General features: G+C 35.7%; 1 protein-coding gene across 1 annotated transcript in view; it reads right to left on the bottom strand.

Moving 5' to 3' along the window:
• The window catches only part of CFAP47 (cilia and flagella associated protein 47), an 859,036-nt gene that overhangs the window by 634,989 nt on the left and 201,779 nt on the right, over positions 1-22,268 (bottom strand). The window contains exon 28 of the mRNA XM_044669214.1: positions 12,767-12,976. Within this exon, the coding sequence (XP_044525149.1) occupies positions 12,767-12,976 (210 nt within the window). The remainder of the gene's footprint in view (positions 1-12,766; positions 12,977-22,268) is intronic.

Below are 22,268 nucleotides of genomic sequence, written 5' to 3' on the forward strand. Positions count from 1 at the left end.
ATGTTTAAATATGATAAATGAGCATGAAAAAGAATGCTTGTAAAATAAACCAACAAATAACAAAACAAATTAGGAAAATAGTGAGTAGCAAATGAAGAAAGTTTTACACAAGAATTAATTACTTTCTCTCCTTTCATTCATTTTCCAATCCATTGCAATCTGGCATCCAAATTAATTACACTATTAACATTACTCTCCTTAAAGGTAACATTGATCTCTTTTTTATTGTCAAATTCAATAACCTCTTCCCATTCCTCATTCTGTAGCCTTTTGGTCTTTTGGCCACACTTCTCTCAGAAAACCTCTCCTTTGGGTTTTTGTGACATTGCTGTCTCTTAGTTCTCCTATCCGTTGAATAACTCCTCATTTTGCTGTTTAATCATCTATGTCCCACCAACAAGCAGTAAATATATTCAGAGGCTCTATATTAACCCTTCTATTTTCTCTCTACACACTCTCATTTGATTTTATTGGCTTCTATAGGTTTAATTACTTCCTGTATTGACACTTCTTGCTTTAGGTAAATTCACATTACACAAATTTGATTTTTCTCTCAAAAGTCCTATCATTTCCTTTATTAAACTTGTTTAATTAATTAATTTAGATTATTTTTTCATGGTAACACAATTCATGTTCTTTCCTCCTTCTTCCTTCCTCCCATAGCCAATGAGCAAATGCATCAGATTTTACATGTATCCATGATCAAGACCTATTTCCATATTATCAATATTTGTAATAGAGTAATCATTTAGAGTCTACATCCCTAATTATATCACCATCAAATCACGTGATCAAACAAATGATTTTCTTCTATGTTTCTACTCCCACAGTTCTTTCTCTGGATGTGGATAGCGTTCTTTCTCATAAGTCGCTCAGAGATGTCCTGGATCATTGCATTGCTGCTAGTAGAGAAGTGCATTATGTTTGATTGTGCCACAGTATATCAGTCTCTGTGTACAATGTTTTCCTGGTTCTGCTCCTTTCACTCTACACCAATTCCTGGAGGTTGTTCTAATTTACATGAAATTCCTCCAGTTTATTATTCCTTTTAGCACAATAGTATTCTATCACCAACAGATAACATAATTTGTTCATCCATTCTCCATTCGAGGGGCATCCTTTCATTTTCCAATTTTTTTTATTGCCACAAAGAGAAAAACACTATCATTTCTTTAGGTACCCAGGTTTGTGATCTTAGAATCATCCTTGACTCTTCAATTCTCCCATAGATACATCCAATCAAATGATTAGTCTTGTCAATTCTAACTCCTCAAATCTCACATTTATTCCTCTCTTCACTCAACTGGCCATCCTATGAACCCAAGCTTCATCTTTTCTTTCCCCAATTCATCCACTGTATATGTCAAGTCTTTATTTAAGAAGTTCCAGTGCCTCCCTGTTGTCTCTTAGAAAAAAAACATGACCTTAATTATTTGACTATTCAAATCCTCCATTTTGTCTCCAATCTCTTTCCAGGCTCATGATTGTCCTTCCTCACTCATAATCAAGCCAAACTGGCCCCTCTTGCAGATCATTCTACATAACATTCAATCTCCTGACTCTGTAACTTTGAAAAGGTTGTCTTCCATGCCTATAAGGTGCTACATCCTTACCTGTGACTCTTGGAATCTGTAGTTTTCTTTTAAGATTAGTTCAAATACTACCTTCTATTCAAGGTTTCCCTGATACTTCATATTTCTAAAACCAACACCCCTCCCAAAAAATTTGTTTCCACATTGTACACACTTTGTATTTTCGCATATATGAGTACTTATTGTTTCCCCAGGTGGAATGTAAGCTCCTTAAGGACAAGGACTATTCTCTTTTTTTAAAATCATGAAAACCTAGAATATTAAATGTAATAAATACTTGATTAACTGATAAGTTTAAGATTAAAATCACATGGCTCTTCTGAGAGTTGGAAATGTATACTGTATAACCTGAAGTTGAAAACTGAGGATCAGAATATGTGATCTGTTCCACCTTCTAATATATCCAAAATAAGATTATGATCCCACAGATGGCAAAGTTCTAACTAGAGTAGTGTAATTATAACTTTGTCCCACAGCATGGAATTTAGAAAGTGTTGACATCTGCAATCATTTAACAATATGTAAAACAATATGTGGGGGGGGGGAATAGTTAATTATTTAGTTAGCAAGAATAAATAAGAAACTATAATATATTAGCATTGAGCTATTCCCCAACCCTATCCTAATGCCCAAATATTGATGGTTTCCTAGGGGCTCTATGAATTCCACTCTTCCTCAACTTAAGATAGGTTTCATGTAGCTTGTAGCTGGTGGTTATGGATTGGGGTATGTGCCCTGAGAGCAAAATTCCTAGCAAAGACTTTGACAGGCAGCCTGCTAAAAGCCAGAGCTGGGGGCAGTAAAGTGGCTCAGTGGACTGAAAGTCAAGCCTGGAGATGGAAGGTCCTAAATTCAAATCTAACCTCAGATACTTCCTAGCTGTGTGACCCTGGGCAAGTAAACCCCCATTGCTTAACCCTTGTCATTCTTCTGCCTTAGAACCAATGCATAGTATTGATTCTAAGGGTTTAAATAAATAAATGCCAGAACCAATATTCTTCCCCTCTTCCTGCTCCACATTCTTCTCTTCCCTCAGTTCCTGGACAGAAGAGAAATGTTATGATGTAGTATAATAAAATACTGCTTAAGAAACCCAAAGACCTGAATATAAGTACTTCCTCTTATGCAAGCTATGACTTCAATCAATTCACTTAACTTTGGGGGACTTCATTTTCCTTATCTATAAAATCAGGCAGTTAGACTAGATGACTTTTAAGGCATCTTTCATGTCTAAAATGACAACAATATTATCTTTATTTTCCATTCTTTGTATTATTCTGGAATCCCTTCAGCTTCCAAGGATTTTAGACAAAATCCCAGTTATCCCTGCAATACTGTCCAAAGAGCACAATTATCACTAATGTGAAAAAAGCAAGATAAATGAAGGATTTTGTTTATTTGTTGTCTTCTATATCACTATTTAATTTCAGCTATACTAAAATACATGTCTTTCATGAGAGATAAAAATTCAGTAAAATTGATGCTCTAATTCTATAACTTTATGAATGATGTCACACTCAATAATTATGTTCTTTATAGAATGTACATGTGTTTACTATTACCTTTCATTCTTCCAGGAAGGAGTAATCAGCATATTTCTTTGTTTTTTAAACGAAGAAATGTGACTCCTAGAAACATTACTTCTATTTTCTTTACTACTTCCTCTTTCTGTCAAAGAACCTTCACAAAAGGAAATAGAAGAGTAATAAAAACAGATAACTTCCAGATTTTCCTCTTCTTGGAACCAAAGAAAACCATATAAGTTACAATATGTTATCAAGTTTTAAAGTACTAATCCATTAGTGTCATCAATTGATATACCAGGAGCACTGGACTTACTCATTAAACTAGTTTTCTCATCTTGAGCAAGTCAGCAATGGACTTCAGTTCCCTATTCTGCAAAATAAGGTGATCTCACTAGATTGATTCTAAGAATAAGATTTTAGTCTCTGAAATGACTATCTCCATTATTCCATGATGCTTAACAGTAGGTTTAGTGCATTAACTAGATAAAGTTCCTAAGAAAAGAAATAGTTCCAGTGGACTCCTATACTTCCTACCACATTGAGAGAACAGCAAATGCTTCTTAATTTCCTCCAATAACCTAACTGCATTATATCTTTGGAAGAAATTCAAAACTTTTTAATCATCTATGAAACTACATGTCCAATCTCTTTCCCTATCTCTATATAATCCTACCTTTCCAGTTGAGCATACAAAAACCAAATATCCATTTATATCTTTTGCATGTAAAAAGCAATGTTAACAAAGGAAGTGATTACATTCATATCTATCACACTCATTATTTTGTCATTATACTGTCAAGACCCCCAAATTAACCATTTGTTAATGCCTCTCATTTCTTGAGTGAGCTGCTAAGTATATCTCACCTAATCAAGCTGTGCAATGACCTTGGCATAATGCACTTTGTTGCTATCAAGAACCATAGGCCAACTCAAACCAACCATGTCAGCTCTGAGTAATGGAAAATGCCTGTGGGAACCACTTAACAGCCAACATGGCTCTGTTATGAATAGACTTTCAATCACCAAACAAAACTGATTGTACACCCTCTTTGATACTAGACAAACCCAAGACTCGTTGATAATAAACAAACTTGATCATTGCTACAATTATACCTTCTTTGTCTTGTCACAACTATGTGAATCAAGGCTATATCATTTGGGTTAGGCTTGCATAAAAGTCTTTCCCCATCATGCCATGACTTGATCTTATACTTCAACAGAATAAAACTTTAAAGCACCAGATGAGTACTTTGGATCATTCTCATGTACCATTTGAGTGGGTGGTTGACAGAAGAAAGTAGACCATGAGAAATGTCCTATATCAGTGCAGACTAGAACTGTTTCCAAAACACAGGAAGCCTTCTAGAAATATTGAGGGATTAAATCAATGTCTCAAGGTTATAGACAGGATGTATAAGAGGTGAGACTAGGGCCCAGGTCTTCTTGGCTCAAGGACCAGTTCTTTATCCAACACTCTACTTCCCATTAAGAACTTCTGATAGCTTAAGAATTATTTGAATTATTCCCTTATAGTCTTTCTAAAACATACAAAGTTTCCTGTGCCTTCATTAATATCTATTTATTTGGACAAGTCATATTCAATAAATACATAAATGGAACTTAAAACTAGCCAACTAAGTCTAAAATGCATCCTAAATAAATTTGAAAATACATATTTGATGAGTTAACATCTAGGTTACTCTTTGATGTTTCTTTATTGCATGCTTATTTTTTTGATTCATTTTAAAATCATTAATTCTCATTTAAATAAGTGATTATTCCTCCTCTACTATTTTAATGAGATGATGCATAGCAAAGTCTATTAAGTAGTAAAAAGGTTTATTATCCCATAACAATGTTTGATAAGCCACTATTTTATTATATAGAAAAGTTATTAGAACTATTATTATAGTTATTATGTCACCTCAAATTTAGATATCAAACCCAATAAATATCTTTTTGAAAATTTATTGAGGGAAAGTTTCATAAAAATTTCTTTAAATATACAATCATTAGAATGTTACTATTTTAAGATTTAATATATGTAAGATATATTAATTATTTCATTTTAAACTGCTAATATATTCAGTTATATATCTTTAAATATCTAAAAGATCACTTAAACTCCTTTTTTATATAACTTTTGTATCAGAAAGAATGTGATACAGTTACATTAGTAATCTATAGAATGCTAAAGACTAGCAACTACCATAAATATATAGGATTTGGGGCAATTATTTTAAGAGTAGGACCAAGAAGAAATTTGTTAGGCCAAACTTGCCTGTTTTCAAAGAAATTCCCATTTTTGTTCATATGTAGGTAGTTCTGTTTTTAGATCAGATAGACAAGTTATGGGAAATTGAGAGTCAGACAAGGACTCCAAACTGTTTGTCTTCCTTGCTATTCCATTCTTGGAACCAGTAGACTGTCAGGCCAATAGTTAGTTAATAAGCAATTATTAAGCCCTTACTATGTGACAATACCATGCTAAGCACTTGGGATAGCAAAAAGCAAAAAAAAAAAAAAAAGACAAATGTTCATGGCCTCAGTCTAGTAGGGAAATCAATATGCATACAACTGTAAATAAACAAAATATATGCAAACCACAATGGAATTAATCAAAGAGGGAAGGCACTAAGATTATAAAGACTGAGAAAGACTTTTGTGGAATTAAGATAGGACTTTAAATGACACTTGAAAGAAGCCAAGGAAGCCTAGGCATGGAGATAAGGAGGGAGACAGTTCTAAGCATCAGAGACATCTTGCAAGGAGACAGGAAATGGAGTGTATTTCATTCCAAGGAAGCCATTATCTAGCATCACTCTCTGGAATTGTACATAGTAGGAAAATAAGGTAGAAGAATATTAGAAAGGTATGATGGGGCTAGATTATGAATGGCTTTAAAAACAGTTTCATATTTTATCCTGGAAATAGTAGGGAGCCACCTAAATTGACTAAATAGAGTATGATATAGTCAGACCTTTGTTTAAGGAATGCCAGTTCGATATCTTGATGGAGGATAGGATGGCATAGGAAGAGATCTGAAACAAAAAGACTAACCAGAAGTCTATTGCAGTAGTGCAACTATAAAGTGCACCAAGATGGAGGCAAAAAAGAGAAGGGAGTAGATACATGAGAATAGATGAGGTATTTTTGAAGGTAGAAAAAATAGGAAATCCCAATAGCTGGGAAATTGGCAAGGGAGAGAAAGAAAATGACACCTATATGGTGAGCCAGAGTGACTGGAATGGTGGTATTCATGAAAATAATAAGGAAGCTTAGAAGAGACGTGCCAAGTTTAAGACAGCTATAAAACATCCAACAAAGGTATCTAATGAGCAATTAGAGATATGTGATGGGAAGTCAGAAGAGAAGTCAGGGAAGTGCAAATAAAGAGGAGAATCATCTATGTTTAAATAATTGAATTCATGTGGTTTGATAGGGTTATCAAGTGAAATAATATAGAAGAAAAGATAGCCCAGGAAAGAGTTGTGAAGGAATCCACAGAGAGCAGGCAAGACCTGAATAAATACTCAGAAAAGGAGACTGAAAGGGAGAGGGAGGCAGGAGGAAAAAAAGATATAGAATATCACAAAACCCAGAGAGAAGAAAGTACAGTAAAGAAATCAACAATGTCAAGGGCAGCAAAAGGATGAGGAAGGAAGAGATTAAAAAGGCCATTGGATTAGGCAATTAGATAAGTGGTGAAGTTGGATGGAGTATTTTCAGATGAAAGACAAGGTCAGAACAATTTGGAAGAGATTAGGTTTAGATCAACATCTCACACCCTACACCAAGATAAATTCAGAATGGATGAACGACTTGAATATAAAGAGGGAAACTATAAATAAGTTAAGTGAACACAGAATAGTATACTTGTCAGATCTCTGGGAAAGGAAAGATTTTAAAACCAAGCAAGAGTTAGAGAAAATTACAAAATGTAAATTAAATGGTTTTGATTATATTAAACTAAAAATCTTTTGTACAAACAAAAACAATGTAGCCAAAAATCAGAAGGGAAACAACAAATTGGGAAAAAATCTTTATAACAAAAAACTCTGACAGGGGTCTAATTACTCAAATATACAAGGAGTTAAATCAATTGTATAAAAAATCAAGCCATTCCCCAATTGATAAATGGGCAAGAGACATGAATAGGCAATTTTCAGATAAAGAAATCAAACTATCAATAAGCACATGAGAAAGTGTTCTAAATCTCTAATAATTAGAGAAATGTAAATCAAAACAACTCTGAGCTATCTCCTCACACCTAGCAGATTGGTTAAAATGAAAGAAGGGGAGAGTAATGAATGCTGGAGGGGATGTGGCAAAACTGGGACATTAATGCATTGTTGGTGGAGTTGTGAACTGATCCAACCATTCTGGCTGGCAATTTGGAACTATGCTCAAAGGGCTATAAAAAATGCCTGCCCTTTGATCCAGCCATGCCATTGTTGGGTTTGTACCCCAGAGAGATCATAGATGAACAGACTTGTATGAAAATATTTATAGCTGCGCTTTTTGTGGTGGCAAAAAACTGGAAAATGAGGGTATGCCCTTCAATTGGGGAATGGCTGAACAAATTGTGGTATATGCTGGTGATGGAATACTATTGCACTCAAAGGAATAATAAACTAGAGGAATTCCATGTGAACTGGAAAGACCTCCAGGAACTGATGCAGAGTGAAAGGAGCAGAGCCAGAAGAACACTGTACACAGAGACTGATATACTATGGTAAAATCGAATGCAATGGACTTCTGTACTGGCAGCAATGCAATGATCCAGGACAATTCTGCGGGATTTATGGAAAAGAATGCTACGCACATTCAGAGGAAGAACTGCAGGAGTGGAAACACAGAAGAAAAACAGCTGCTTGAACACATGGGATGAGGCAGACATGATTGGGGATGTAGACTTGAAACTACCACACCAATGCAATGATCAACAATTTGGAAATAGATCTTGATCAATGACACATGTTAAAACCAGTGGAAATGAACATCAGCCAGGGGTGGGGGGAGGGCGAGGGGTGAAGGGGAAAGTAGGAGCATGAATCATGTAACCATGTTAACTTTTCTAAAAAAATGAATATCAATAAATGTTAAAAAAAAAAGAAAGAAAGACAAGGTCAGAAGCCAAACTATAGAGACTTAAGAAAAGAGCAAGAGGGGTAAAGTTAAGGCATCAATTATAGATATCCTTCTCTAGGAGTTTTATCACAAAAATGAAGAGATAGAAGATGGTAGTTAAAAGGGATAGACCAAAAAAATGAAGTTTGAGGGAATGAGGGAGACATGAGTATATTTATAGTTATACTTAAGCTGATGGGCTTAGTTTAAAAATACTTTTAAATTCAGAAAATTCTAAAAATCTGGGAAGTAATCACTTCCAGAATCACTAGGTTATATTATTGTTCCTGGGATACCATATCATCTCTTCAAATTAAACATGATATAGTGCCCTGTGATCTATCAAATATCACTCTTGGTTCTCTGCTCCTGAAAGAATCCTCATATTTAACATGTTTTGGTATTTTCTGGGATTTTTTTAGGATAGGAGTTGTTATGAGGAAATTAGGATTTAAAGTAAGGAGCATAAGATAGCAGCCAGAGCTGTCAGGCAAGACCTGAAAATTCCAATCATGGAATTACAGTGGTAAGTTTTTCCTGAGTGACTCTGTGGCTACTGGAAATTGGGTTGGTTGGCTTAACTGTTTCAGTGAAGAGTCTGAGAAAAGTGGATTGTCTCCAGCAAGAAACAGCAATCCAGTGAAGGAATATCCAGTTGAGCATAGAAGTAAAATCTGCATGGTTGACATGCAGATGACTTCATCTCCTTGACTTCATCTACACTTTGGATTAACTGCTGTGATACCCAAGTTCCTTTGAAAGCTGTGATCATCTGTGGAACTGAAGTGGACTCATCAGTGAGAAACCTTTTTCCCCTTCTGACCAGCCAGGCTTGTCCTGACTGATTGCTTTAGTGTTAGTGTAGTGTGTCCCACCTTTCAACCCTTGAGTTCACCTATAGTTGATAAGAGTTAATGTGATCTTTCCCTCATTACCTATCCTTTAATTATAACATCAATAAACCAAGTTTTTGTACTTCCTGATTCCTCCATGCCAAAAGATCCCACAACCTGAAGCTAATTATATCTGTGCCATTCCCTGGCTGATAGCTTTAACAGTTAACTGACAAACTGCCATTCCCCAAACCTCACATCCATTACTTGTTATTTTGTGTTTACTTGGTTTACTTGTAAGTCCTTCCCTTTGTGAGGTGTGGGAGTATCCCCAGTTTGTCTGGCACCAGTTATTCCTTATCGTCCTTTTTATTTTTTCAGAGCCAATATGTGATTTTATTCATTTAAGGCTATATAAGAAAACTCAAAAGAGATATTTGTAAAGCATTTGGAACAGTGATTAACACATAATAGGTGCTTAATAAATTGTCAATGGAGAGAAAAAAAATATATATATACATATATATCACATATCAATATATTTTATGTCTACATATGTAAATCTGTATAAGCAAAATCAATACACCTACGAAACAAAGTTTTACAGAATTATCTAGATCACTGAATGGCCACACTATTAATATGCCTCAGGTAATGAATCTGAACTTGGGTCTTTCTGGCTTTAAGGATGGTTCTCTGTCCACTCCATGTTTACTGATTTTAAAAATCACAAATCATATCATCCAATATAAAGTGCTACATAGAGAAATAAACCCAATACCATATTTTTTCCTTAGAAATTAGCTCTAAGATTAGAAGTATAATATTTAAAAGCTCATGAAGATGAACCATATCTAAGTTATCTCAAAAGAAAAAAATAACTAAATTTTAAGAAATTTTTTCAAAGGCATCCTATTTCAAAATTAATAAATTTCACTGCTGACAAGCTTTCCTAAGAAAAAATGTCTCAATGAAGTTTGTTTTCCCTGATGTCCTATAGGCACCTTGAAATTCTTATATTTAAAATTAAATTCTTCTTCCCACAAAACCCAATCCTTTTCTGAATTACCCTTCTAAGTCATACAGTTTTCCCAACCTTGAAGTCATCCTCAACTCCTTATTTTCTCTGAATCTGCCAAGCCAGTTAGTCCATACTATCTCTTGAATCCAACTGCTACTTTCCATGCAGATGACCTACTGTACTTCAGGCTTTCATCACCCCTTGCCGGGACAGTTATAACAGATTCCTTACTGGCCTCCCTAATTCAAGTCTCTCTCCTCTCCAATCTATTCTTGACAAAGTTGCTAAGGCAAATTTCCCAAAGCACAAATCTGGCCACCCCATTACTAATAAAATAATAAAATATAATATAAAAAATAAGAAATAATAGATAAAAGTATTTATTAAAATTAAAACTTATTACCTCTAGAATCAAATGCAGATTCCTGTGTTTGGCATATAAAGTCTTTTGCAGCCTGAGGCCAATCTAACTTAACAAATGTATTATTCCCCTTCATTTGCTTTATGGTCCAGCCAAACTGGCCTTCTCGCTATTTCTTATATATAATACTCCATCTCCTATCTCCATCCCATTGCACAATTCTGAAATGCACTCCCTTATCATTTCTCCCTTTTCTTCAAAGTTTAATTCATATGCATTTTACACAAAACCCTTCCAGGTCTTTATAGTTTCTAGTGCCCTTGCACCACCAAATTGCCTTCTATTTATTTTGTATATATTGTGTATGTATGCATTTGTTTGTATGTTCATAGATATATACACTCATGAAAGCATTTCTTTTTGTATTTGTATCAATGGTGCTTATCCCAATGCTATACACATAATTGGCTTTCAAGAAATACTTGTTAATTGAGTGAACCATTGAATGAAAAAGTTCAACATAAATACATGAAACACAAGGTAAAATAAATCTATTACAAAATTAAAATGTTTAAATTTTCTTTTTACCATATAAAAGATTCATAATTTCTTTTATAACCTATCAATGATTTAAAAAATAAGTATCAAGGGGTATCAAGTTGGCTCAGGGATTGAGAACTAGTCCTGGAGATAGAAGTTCCTGGGTTCAAATCTGGCCTTACACTCTTTCTAATTATGTGACCCTAGGCAAATCACTTAACCCCAATTGCCTTGCCCTTACCACTCTTCTGCCTTGGAACCAATATATAATACTGTTTTTAAAAATTTTTCCACATTTTTTTTTAGAAAAATTTTCCATGGTTATATGATTCATGTTCTCTCTCTCCTCTCTTCCTCCCCCACTCTTAGAGCTGGCAAGCAACTCTACTGGGTTATACATATATTAATACTCAATATCTATTTCCATATTATTCATATTTGTAATAAAGAAATATTTTAAAATCCACAACCCCAAATCATATACCCATATAGCCAAATGATAAATCATATGTTTTTCTTCTGTGTTTCTACTCCACAGTTCTTTCTCTCAATGTGGATAGCATTCTTTCTCATAAATTCCTCAGTATTGGAATTCCGTGTGAACTGGAATGATCTCCAGGAATTGATGCAGAGTGAAAGGAGCAGATCCAAGAGATCATTGTACACAGAGACTGACACACTGTGGTACAATCAAACATAATGGACTTCTCCACTAGCAGCAATGCAAGGATCCAGAGCAAGGCTGAGGGACTTAAGAGAAAGAAAACTATCCATATTCAGAGGAAGAACTGTGGGAGGAGAAACACAGAAGAAAAACAACTGCTTGAACACATGGGCTTATGGGGATATTATTGGGGATGTAGACACTAAATGCTAACTCTAGTCCAACTATCAATAATATGGAATAAGGTCTTGATCAATGATACATGTAAAACCCAGTGGAATTGTATATCAGCTAAGAGGGGTTAGGGAGGTTTAGAGGAGAGGGAAAGAACATGAAACATGTAACTAGGGGAAAAATATTCAAAATAAAAATTTTTTTAATTCATTAAAAATAAATAAATAAATGAATGAATAAATAAATAAATAAATAAATAAATAAATAAATAAATAAATGGAATAAATTCCTCAGTATTGTTCTTGATTATTGCATTTCTATTAGTAGCAGAGTCTATTACATTTGATTGTCCCACAATGTTTCAGTTACAGCATATAATGTTCTCCTGGTTCTGCTCATCTCACTTCACATCAGTTCATGTAGGTCTTTCCAGTTCATGCAGAAATCAAGTAGTTCATCATTCCTTATAGTAAAATAGTATTCTATTACCATCACATACCACAATTTGTTCAGCCATTCCCAATGAAGGGACAACTTGTTTTCCAATTTTTTGACAACACAAAAAGCAAAGCCATAAATATTTTTGTACAAACAATATTTTTTATCTCTTTGAGATGCAAATATAGTAGTGGTATAGCTGTGTCAAAGAGCATGCAATTGTAATATTGATTCTAAGACAGAAGATAAGAGTTTTAATTTCTTAGATAGACAGATAATCAGATATTATTATAATTAGCAAGAAATATAACTTGAAGATATTTAAAATATTGATCCTAAAAGCAAAGTTACAGTTTCAGCTTTCTTATCATAGTATTAAATGCTATATTGTTAGCAAATTTTTTCTAACTACTTTGAAAATAAGCTAATGATCATTCTTTATGTGATGAACATCTAAGTGCCAAAACAATATCTTTAAACATCTTACCAGTTGTTTTCATCATCCAAAAATAGCACATCAGCTGAAAAAGACACTGGTCTCATTGATTTGAAACTGATGTGAGAAATTAGTTCTGTATTTATTCCATCTGGTAAGACATCAATAAATTTGCCATTTGGAAAGTCCACAGAAAGGACATCAATCATAAGACCATCATAAAGCTTAATTGTTGGAACTCGGGCATACACTGATGATTTCCTGTTTTTAAATGAATAATGACTATGTTAGTTCAAAAGGAAGAAGTATTAGATTCTCATTTACAAATCTGTTTTGTATCATTATATCAATAATGCCTATGAACAAAATATTTACACAAAAAGTTAATATTAATATTATTTTCTATGTATGCATTCCATCAGGATAAAAACTACTACAAATATGCAGTTATTTTTCTAAATCTGCTTAGACTAAAATTTCTCTGTATATCAACAGCCATTTTAAGATGAATGTAATTATAATCATAATAGCCTAAACATTGCTCTTCCTAAACATGTTTTTATCCATATGTCTTAATCAGGACAATGAATAGTACTTCTATTTCTAAAACCCAAGTTATGTTACTTAAATTGCTTATGTGTTTCTGTAAATGTGAATAAAAAATGAACCAAAGTTATATAAAGGGAGGAGGAAGAAGAAAGGGAGGGAGGGAGACAGGGAGGGAAAAAGGAACATTGGGTGGAAATAAGCATTTATTAAGCATCTAATATGTACTGAGCACTATGCTAAGTGCTAAGCATGCCAACTAAAATTCAAAATAGTCCCTTATGGAGGAACCTAAGACAAATTAGGCCCACTGAGGAAAAGGAGCCATAAAGATATGCTTGTAAATTTGCCTGAGACCCTTGGCAAGTGTGATACAGAGAGGGGGGCATAACAGTTTTGCAGGCTTTGGCAGAGTTCTTATGTCAGTTAAGAGGTTTTAGAATCTTGGGAAAAGTTCAGTTGGTCCTAGGAACTCGTGCAGGGTACCAAGGTCCAGCTGAGCTCCTTCTTGAGATTGAAACCTGGCCTAGATTTGCAGTTTCTTTTGAGATTTGTTAATTTAGCTAAATCCTTTGAATTTCCCTACCATACATTATTACTACCTTCATTTCCCCTACCTGAATGTTGGAGAAGAGTGAATAGGAGAGTGAATCTGAGAGTTAGTTCAAATCTGTGATAGTTTTAGTCTTACCCTTGCAACAAATTATCTATTGAGTCTTTGTATCCAACTTCCTAACACCTTTTGATTTCAAAATCACCTTGAGAGCTGAGTAAAGGCAGGTCATTTCTCAGTCTCACATTCCTGCCTCCCTTACCCCACCTGAGGTTTCTCTAAGCAGCTATTAGGGCTTCCTTGATCCTCTACCCTGCCAATCTATCCAAGAAGACAATAAACCCTTTTGTGTTTAAACAAGACCTTTTGGCTACTTCATTAGTTAATTAGTACGAGAGGGAGGAAGAAAAAGAGAAACAACATACTCTCTGCAGTTTGAGGGAAGCTGAGGGTACCCATTTTGAAGGAAGTGTAACTTCAATACTAGTCCCTTCCTGTGAAACTGAATAAAGCCTGAAGTCAATTTCCTGCTGTCTTGGCTGACTCTAACTTAGTTCTGTAAAGTGTCCTTATTACTTGAAGGGATCATACTATTTCCTTTCAGTGTTTGTCTTTAACCTAAGTACCATTCTGTATTTCCCTGCTGCTGTTTGCCTGCCTAGATTAATTCATCCTCTCCCTTGCTTGTTACCTCAGTGTACTCCCTAAACTCAGACATACCCTCATTTCTCCTACCACCTCAACAACCATCCTTCATTATTGAACCTTCCTAATCCACTATATTGCCTTAATTTCCCTACTACCTAGTCTATTCCCTTGATTACCTCCATCCTTGGGCCCCTTGCCTTGCCTTATTCCCTGTTCCTACCAGTTATTACCCCTAGCTTTAGTCTCATATTACATCCTACAAATCCCCTTATTACATCTTCCCAAATTCACCTATTACACAAGGCCAGTCTCAGATCACAGCTGTAAGCTGTTTTCTAGGCTGACAATCAGATAAGGAGAACCCTTGAAGGATTCTTCCCCAAAATGGTCATCATAAAACCTTGAGTATTTCTTTATTTTGAAGAGCAAAGAAATCTCTGTAATGTAGTGACTGAATGATCAAGATCTTCCTTTTCCCAATTTACACAGAACAGATTAGCTGTCTTTCTTTCTCTATTTTCTTGCATCTGTAGAGGAGCCCTAAGAATGTTTTGGTTAAGTCATTTCATAAACAATATTCTCTGGGAAAGAAATGTCTCTAATTATGATGTAATGCTTAGCACTCTTTTCTATAAAAATCTTTCTCTGTCATAATAAATGGAGATCATGCATTACTCTATCTAGCCCTTGCTTTGTATATCTTTATCTCTTTTTCTCTATATATTTTTTCTCTCAATGTCAGAACCCTGACCAAATAGTCCCTGCTTTCAAAAAGTTTACATATAGAAGGATTTAGCTACAATTCAAATGCAAAGGTTTCATAACCCTCCAGATTCAACAGTAAAGAAGATCGTAACAGCATTTTTCATATCATTTCCACTGAAAAAACTGAATCAATTTCTGATGTTGAACCTATAGTTCCAAGCTTGGCTTTCTGTAGCATGAACTTTCTTTACTAAGTTCTATAGAAGTGGGTGCCAATTGCATCTCCAGGTACAGTTGTTTTCCAAGATGATAAGATATGAGTGGCTGAAAGCAGAGCACATTAAACACCAATATTCTCTCTCTTGGTCTCATCTGAGAGTTAGCTGGTCAGCAGTTAATGGTGGTGGTGGTAAGGAAGGTGGGTTCTTTCTCCATAATAATTTTTTCTCTTAGTGATGATTATGGGGCACAGACTACTAGTGAGGAGGGGCAGCCAAAAGGGAGACTACTAATACCAAAGCCCTCGAAATTAGATTCCCTGGTTATCTTGATCTCAGGGAAGGAGATGGTGGTGTTGATTTCATTCACCTGGCCAAGCTGTCTCCTAGCTCTAATGAAATCCTTCATCTAGGCTGGTTTGGCTGAACCATGGGCATGTTTTAGAACTCTTTATAAAAAATAAGCTATCCAAACAAAAGTTCTTGGACAAAATTGTAATTTTTTCAACATTGATACTAATCAACTTTGGAAAATGTTAAAGTAGCCCTTGAAAATGAGGATTTTTTTTAAATTACAAGTCCTAATTTCTTATAAATTACTTAAATTCTTATGTTATAGCACTTGCAGTCATTTAAAAATATGTTGGAGATTTGGGGATTCTGGGAAGATGGTGGCTTAAATGGAGCAAAACTTCAGACCTCCATACACTTCCACTCTGAGATAAAAAACAAAGCTCTTGGAGGGGAAAGAAAACCAAATCTAACAACAGGACAGAACTTGGGAATCCCCATCCTGGACAGCTCAACAGGTATACCAGGAAAAAGGCATGAATTCTTAAACTGTTGGGTTTGAGGGTAAGAAAGAAGGGAAATCTCAGGACCACTTCCCCATGTGCTGTGCTGAGTCTCCAGTGGCTCCTGGAATCTCTGGGGGGGGGGGGCAAATGCACTAGTAAAGAGAGATGGCCTTGCTGGCATAGCTGAGCCAGTCTCAGGGCTTTGAACACAGACAGCAGGGAGGCACCTAGAGAAGAAACACAGAGAGGGCAAACTAAACACAGAAAAAATGCTCCATCTTACACAACCCCCCTTCTCTCAAGCTTTTAGACTCAGGACACATCAAGTTCTACAGATTAACCCCACCCTTGTTTAATACCATTAATAGGTCAGATAAGAAGTCTTCAGAGGGCAGGGAAACTCCAACAATCCTCCCCCATAGACTGCAGAGAAAGTATCTACAAACATCTGTTGCCAGCTGCCGAAGATCTTACATCAAAGCTCATTAAAACTATCTGCTTAACCTAATCAACCAGCAGAGCAGAGAAAGTAGAGGAGGGAAAAAAGGAAAAATTATGAGTAAACAACAGAAAAATAAAAAAGAAATTACAATTGGTAGCTTCTTCCCAGGAAGTGAACAAAGAACAAATGAAAGAGAAGAACAAGGAACCCCAAGCAAAAACACAGAAACTCCAGCAAATTAAAAAAAAACAATTAAGAGAGGCTGAAGACAATTGGGAAAAGAAAATGCATGAACTAAAACAAGAAAATAGTCTTGAAAGCCAAAATTGACCAGTTTGAAAATGAGGGAAAGAAGGTGAAAGATGACCTACAAAGAAAATCATACCAGTAGAAGAAGGATGACCAATAAGGCCATGGATAAAATTCAGTCTTTAAAAGTTAGAATTCAACAACCAGAAGCAAATTACTTTAAAAGGCAACAAAAATCTATAAAACAACAAAGAATGAAAAAATTCAGGAAAATATGAAACACCTCATTGGCAGAAACTCAGATCTGGAAAATAGATTTCGCAGAGACAATTTAAGAATTATTGGTCTACCAGAACATCATGACAAAAGAAAAAGCCTGGACATCATCCTACAGGAAATTATCCAAGAAAACTACCCTGACATGCTTGAATAAGAGGGAAAAGTGGAGATTGAAAGAATCCATAGATCACTTACTACATTTAATCCACAACTGACAACTCCCAGGAATATTATAGCCAAATTCAAAAACTACCAGACCATAGGAAAAAATATAACAAGCTGCTAAGAATAAGTCATTCAGATACCAGGGAACCACAGTTAGGATAACACAGGATTTGGCTGTACCTACATTAAAGGACCAGAAGACATGGAATATAACATTCTGGAAAGAAAGATAACTGGGTCTACAACCAAGAATCAACTATCCAGCAAAACTGACTATATTCTTGCAGTGGGAAGACTTCCAAGCATTCATAAAGAAAAGACCAAACTTAAATAGAAAATTTGAATTTCAAACACAAAACTCAAGAGAATCACCAAAAGGTAATTAAGAAAGGTGTGGGGAGCCAAAAAACAAAAACCTTTTCTTAGGAGACCCAGTAAGTTCAAATAATTTGTATCCCGTTAGGAAAAGATGATACTGATAACTCTTAAAAGATGTTATTATCATCAGTGTAGCTAAAAGAAGTATACTAAGAGGGAACAGAGACAAACTGTATAGCATGAATTGTCAATATTTATATTTATATATGTATAAATATATATAAAATTAGAGGTAAAAAAGTGGATAATATTAAGAGTAATGGGAAAAGAGACAAAATAGAGTTAATTTATATTCCAAAAAGAAGTGCATTGGGGGAGCAGGGGAGATGAAAAATACCCTGAAATGGTAAAGAGGTTGGAGATAGGAAATAATTAATTATAATTATAATTTTATATATATATATATATATATATATATATATATATATAAATTAACTCAAATAGGGAAGAACAATCAGATCCATTAGGGCAGAGAATTCATTCATGCCCTATAGAGAAGAAAAAGGGTAACATACAGAATGGTGGGAGGGAAATAATACTGGGGAGGGAGAATGTGGGGGGTAGTTTTAAAATACCATAAAGAAAAATAAGAGGGGAAAAGAAGGGAAGGGGAGAAATAGAAGTAAAATAAGGGAGGGGACTAGGGGGACTGATTAAAAACAAAACATTGGTGTAGAAGGAAATAGCGAAAGAAGAAAGGGTAGGACAAGGAGAGGGAGCCAAAATTGTGGGGAATACAGAGTTAATAATTATAACTCTGAATGTGAATGGGATGAACTCACCCATAAAATTGAAGAAAATAGCAGAGTGGATTAGAAACCAAAATCCTAGCATATTTTGTCTACAAGAAACAGACATGAGGCAGGCAAACATACATAGGGTAAAAATAAAAGGCTGGAACAAAATTTATTGGACTTCACCTGAGAAAAAGAAAGCAGGAGTTGCAATCATGATATCAGACAAAGCCAAAGTAAAAATAGATCTGGTTAAAAGAGATTGAGAAGGGGGTTCCAGGTTAAAATGGCGGCAGAGTAAGGAGCAGCTGATTGATCTCTCCTAACCAAAGCATATAGGACTCCTCAAGGGGACATAAAAACAAATCCAGACCCCACAACAGGGCACAGCATTGAAGGTATGTGGAATCGGGGCATTTCCATGCTATAAAGGGGTGAAACAGCTCTCACTAAAACGCGAGAGGAGGAAGACCCTCCTCCACCTCCCACACTATGTACAATGCCAAGGCCAGCTCACAAGAGTCAAAGTAGGTTTGGGGTACTCATTAAGTTATTGGCAGCTCCAGGGCCTGTTCCTGAGAGCAGCAAGTCTTAGGACCCCAAGAGGATAAAGAACACACATGGACTTTGAATATAGACCCTGAGCTCTGGCGCGGGTGAAGGCATTGACTTAGGCTCAGACAAGGATCTTGAGCGTAGGCTTGGACCTCTAGTAGGGACCCGGTGCAGATGGGAGCACGGCTGTAGAAGCAGCGTCCTGAGACTGCCGAAGGAGCCTCAGGCATAGGGGCAGACCGGGAGGACCACCAGGAGGCTTGGCCCCAAGAACAATGAGACCTGAGACCTTCGGAGCCTAGACAGCACAGACAGAGGATAAAGCTGAGAAGGGGCTAGGCTAACAACAATGGCAAGCCAAAACTGGGAACCCCAGAAGAGAAAGATCATCAAGAAGAAATCAGTAACACTCGACAACTTTTACACAGAGAAAATCCAGACAACAGAGAAAACAGCAGAGGATAACAAACAAGAGATCATATCCAAACCTTCCCGAAAAAATGAAAACTAGTCACAAGCTATTGAAGAGTTCAAATCAGAGATGATGAGAAAGATGGGAGAGATCTGGCAAGAAAATAACAGTTTAAAAGGCAGAATTTTGCAGTTGTAAAGTGAGGCTCAGAAATCAAATGAACTGATAAGCAAATTGAACACCAGAAATGACCAGATTGAAAAGGAAAATCAAAAGATTATAGCCAAAAACCAAAAGATTATAACCAAAAACCAGTCCCTAAAAGCTAGAATTGAGCAATTAGAAGCTAATGATCTCTCAAGACAGCAAGAACAAATAAAGCAAAGTCAAAAGACTGACAAAATAGAAGGAAACATGAAATATCTCAATGAGAAAGTGACAGACCAAGAAAACTGGTCTAGAAGAGACAATTTGAGACTCATTGGTCTTCCTGAAAAAGCAGAAATTAATAGAAATTTGGACTCCATACTAAAAGAAATTATTCAGCAAAATTGCCCCGAGGTTCTATATCAAGAGGGCAATGTAGATATTGAAAGGATCCATAGATCACCCTTTACACTAGACCCAGAAAAGACAATGCCCGGGAATATAGTAGCCAAATTCAAGAGCTCCCAAGTAAAAGAAAAATTCTTACAAGAAGCCAAAAAGAGACAATTCAAATATCAAGGAGCACCAATCAGGATCACACAGGATCTGGCAGCCTCCACGCTAAAAGACCACAAGGCTTGGAATATGGTATTCAGAAAGGCAAGAGAACTGGGCTTTCAGCCATGGATCAACTACCCATCAAAACTGACTATATACCTCCAGGGGAAAGTATGGGCCTTCAACAAAATTGAAGATTTCCAAGTATTTGCACAGAAAAGACCAGGACTAAATGGAAAGTTTGATATCCAACCACAAAAATCAAGAGAAACATGAAAAGGTAAATGAGAAACAGAGGGGGAAAGAAAGAAAACTCATAATTTTTAAATTTGCCTCTTTAAGGGCTTCAATAAGATCTGATTATCCGTATTCCTATGTGGAGAAATGCTATGTATAATTCTCTGTAGTGAACTCTATTCACTATTATAGTATTCACTATTATAGTAATCAAAAGAATAATTCATAGGGAGAGGGTGGAATACTAAATGGTCTAAGATAATATGGGGGGTAGGAAAGAGGGCAGTGAATAGGAGGGGACACCAAGAGAAACTTGAGTGAATAAGAAAAATAGGATATTCTATTACACACAGAGAGGGCGTATGAAGGGGAGGGGACAAATACTATTATAAGAAGAAGAAGAGAGCATTAAGGGGTGATATTTAAACCTTACTCTCAGTGTAATTAACCCGGAGAGGGAAGAGTAGCTATATTATCCATTGGGATATAAAACTCTATCTAACCCTACTGAAAAAGTCAGAAGAGATAAACCAAGGGGAGCAGGGGAGTGGGGAGGTCAAAAAAGGGAGGGGAGAAGAATAGGGAGGGAATTCATTAGGCCTTTAAAAATAAAAAGAGGGGAATCATAAGGGAGGGGGTAGAAGGGAAGTAAATCAAGGGAGGGGATAAGGGATACTGGCTTAAAGCAAACCACTAATTTAAAAGTAAATAGTGTAAGAAAAAGGGGTAGGACTAGGGGAGGATACATAAATGTCAGTGAACGCACAACTGATAATTATGACTCTGAATGTGAATGGGATGAAATTGCTCATAAAATGGAAGCAAATAGTAGAGTGGATTAGAAACCAAAATCCTACCATATGTTGTCTACAAGAAACACATATGACAGTTCGGGCCAGGCCTCAGCCACTTCCCAGCTGTGTGACCCTGGGCAGGTCGCTTGGCCCCCATTGCCCACCCTTGCTGATCGTCCACCTATGGGACAGTGCACCGAGGTACAGGGGTTTAAAAAAAAAAAAGAAACACATATGAGGCAGGTGGACATACACAAGTTTTAAGGTTAAGGGCTTGAGCAAAATCTTTTGGGCATCAAATGAGAAAAAGAAGACAGGAGTGGCTATTATGATTTCTGACAAAGCCAAAGTAAAAATAGATATGATTAAAAAAGACAGGGAAGGTCATTGCATCCTGATTAAAGGCAGTATAAACAATGAGGAAATAACATTGCTCTATATGTACTCAACAAGTGGCATAGCAACCAAACTCATAAAGGAGAAACTGGCAGAGCTCAAGAAGGAAATAGATAGTAAAACCATAATAGTGGGAGATCTAAATATTCCTCGTTCAGATCTAGGTAAATCAAACCAAAAAATAAATAAGAAAGAGGTAGGAGAGGTGAATGAAGTCCTAGAAAAATTAGATTTAATTGATATGTGGAGAAAAATAAATAGGGACAAAAAGGAATACACCTTCTTTTCAGCTGCACATGGTACATTCACAAAGATTGACCACATAAAAGAGCATAGAAACATGGCAAACAAATGCAAAAGAGCAGAAATAATAAATGTAACCTTCTCAGATCATAATGCAATAAAAATAATTATTAGTAAGGGCACCTGGACAGGCAAATCAAAAACTAATTGGAAATTAAATAATATAATTCTCCAAAACCAATTAGTCAAAGAAGAAATCATAGAAACAATCAACAATTTCATTGAAGAGAATGACAATGATGAGCCATCCTACCAAACTCTGTGGGATGCGGCCAAGACAGTACTCAGGGGGAAATTTATATGCTTGAGTGCATATATTAACACATTAGGGAGGGCAGACATTAATGAATTGGGCATACAACTCAAAAAATTAGAAAGTGAGCAAATTAAAAATCCCCAGATGAAAACTAAATTAGAAATACTAAAAATCAAGGGAG

Source organism: Gracilinanus agilis, chromosome 3 (assembly GCF_016433145.1).
Source record: "Gracilinanus agilis isolate LMUSP501 chromosome 3, AgileGrace, whole genome shotgun sequence".
NCBI classification, from domain to species: domain Eukaryota; kingdom Metazoa; phylum Chordata; class Mammalia; order Didelphimorphia; family Didelphidae; genus Gracilinanus; species Gracilinanus agilis.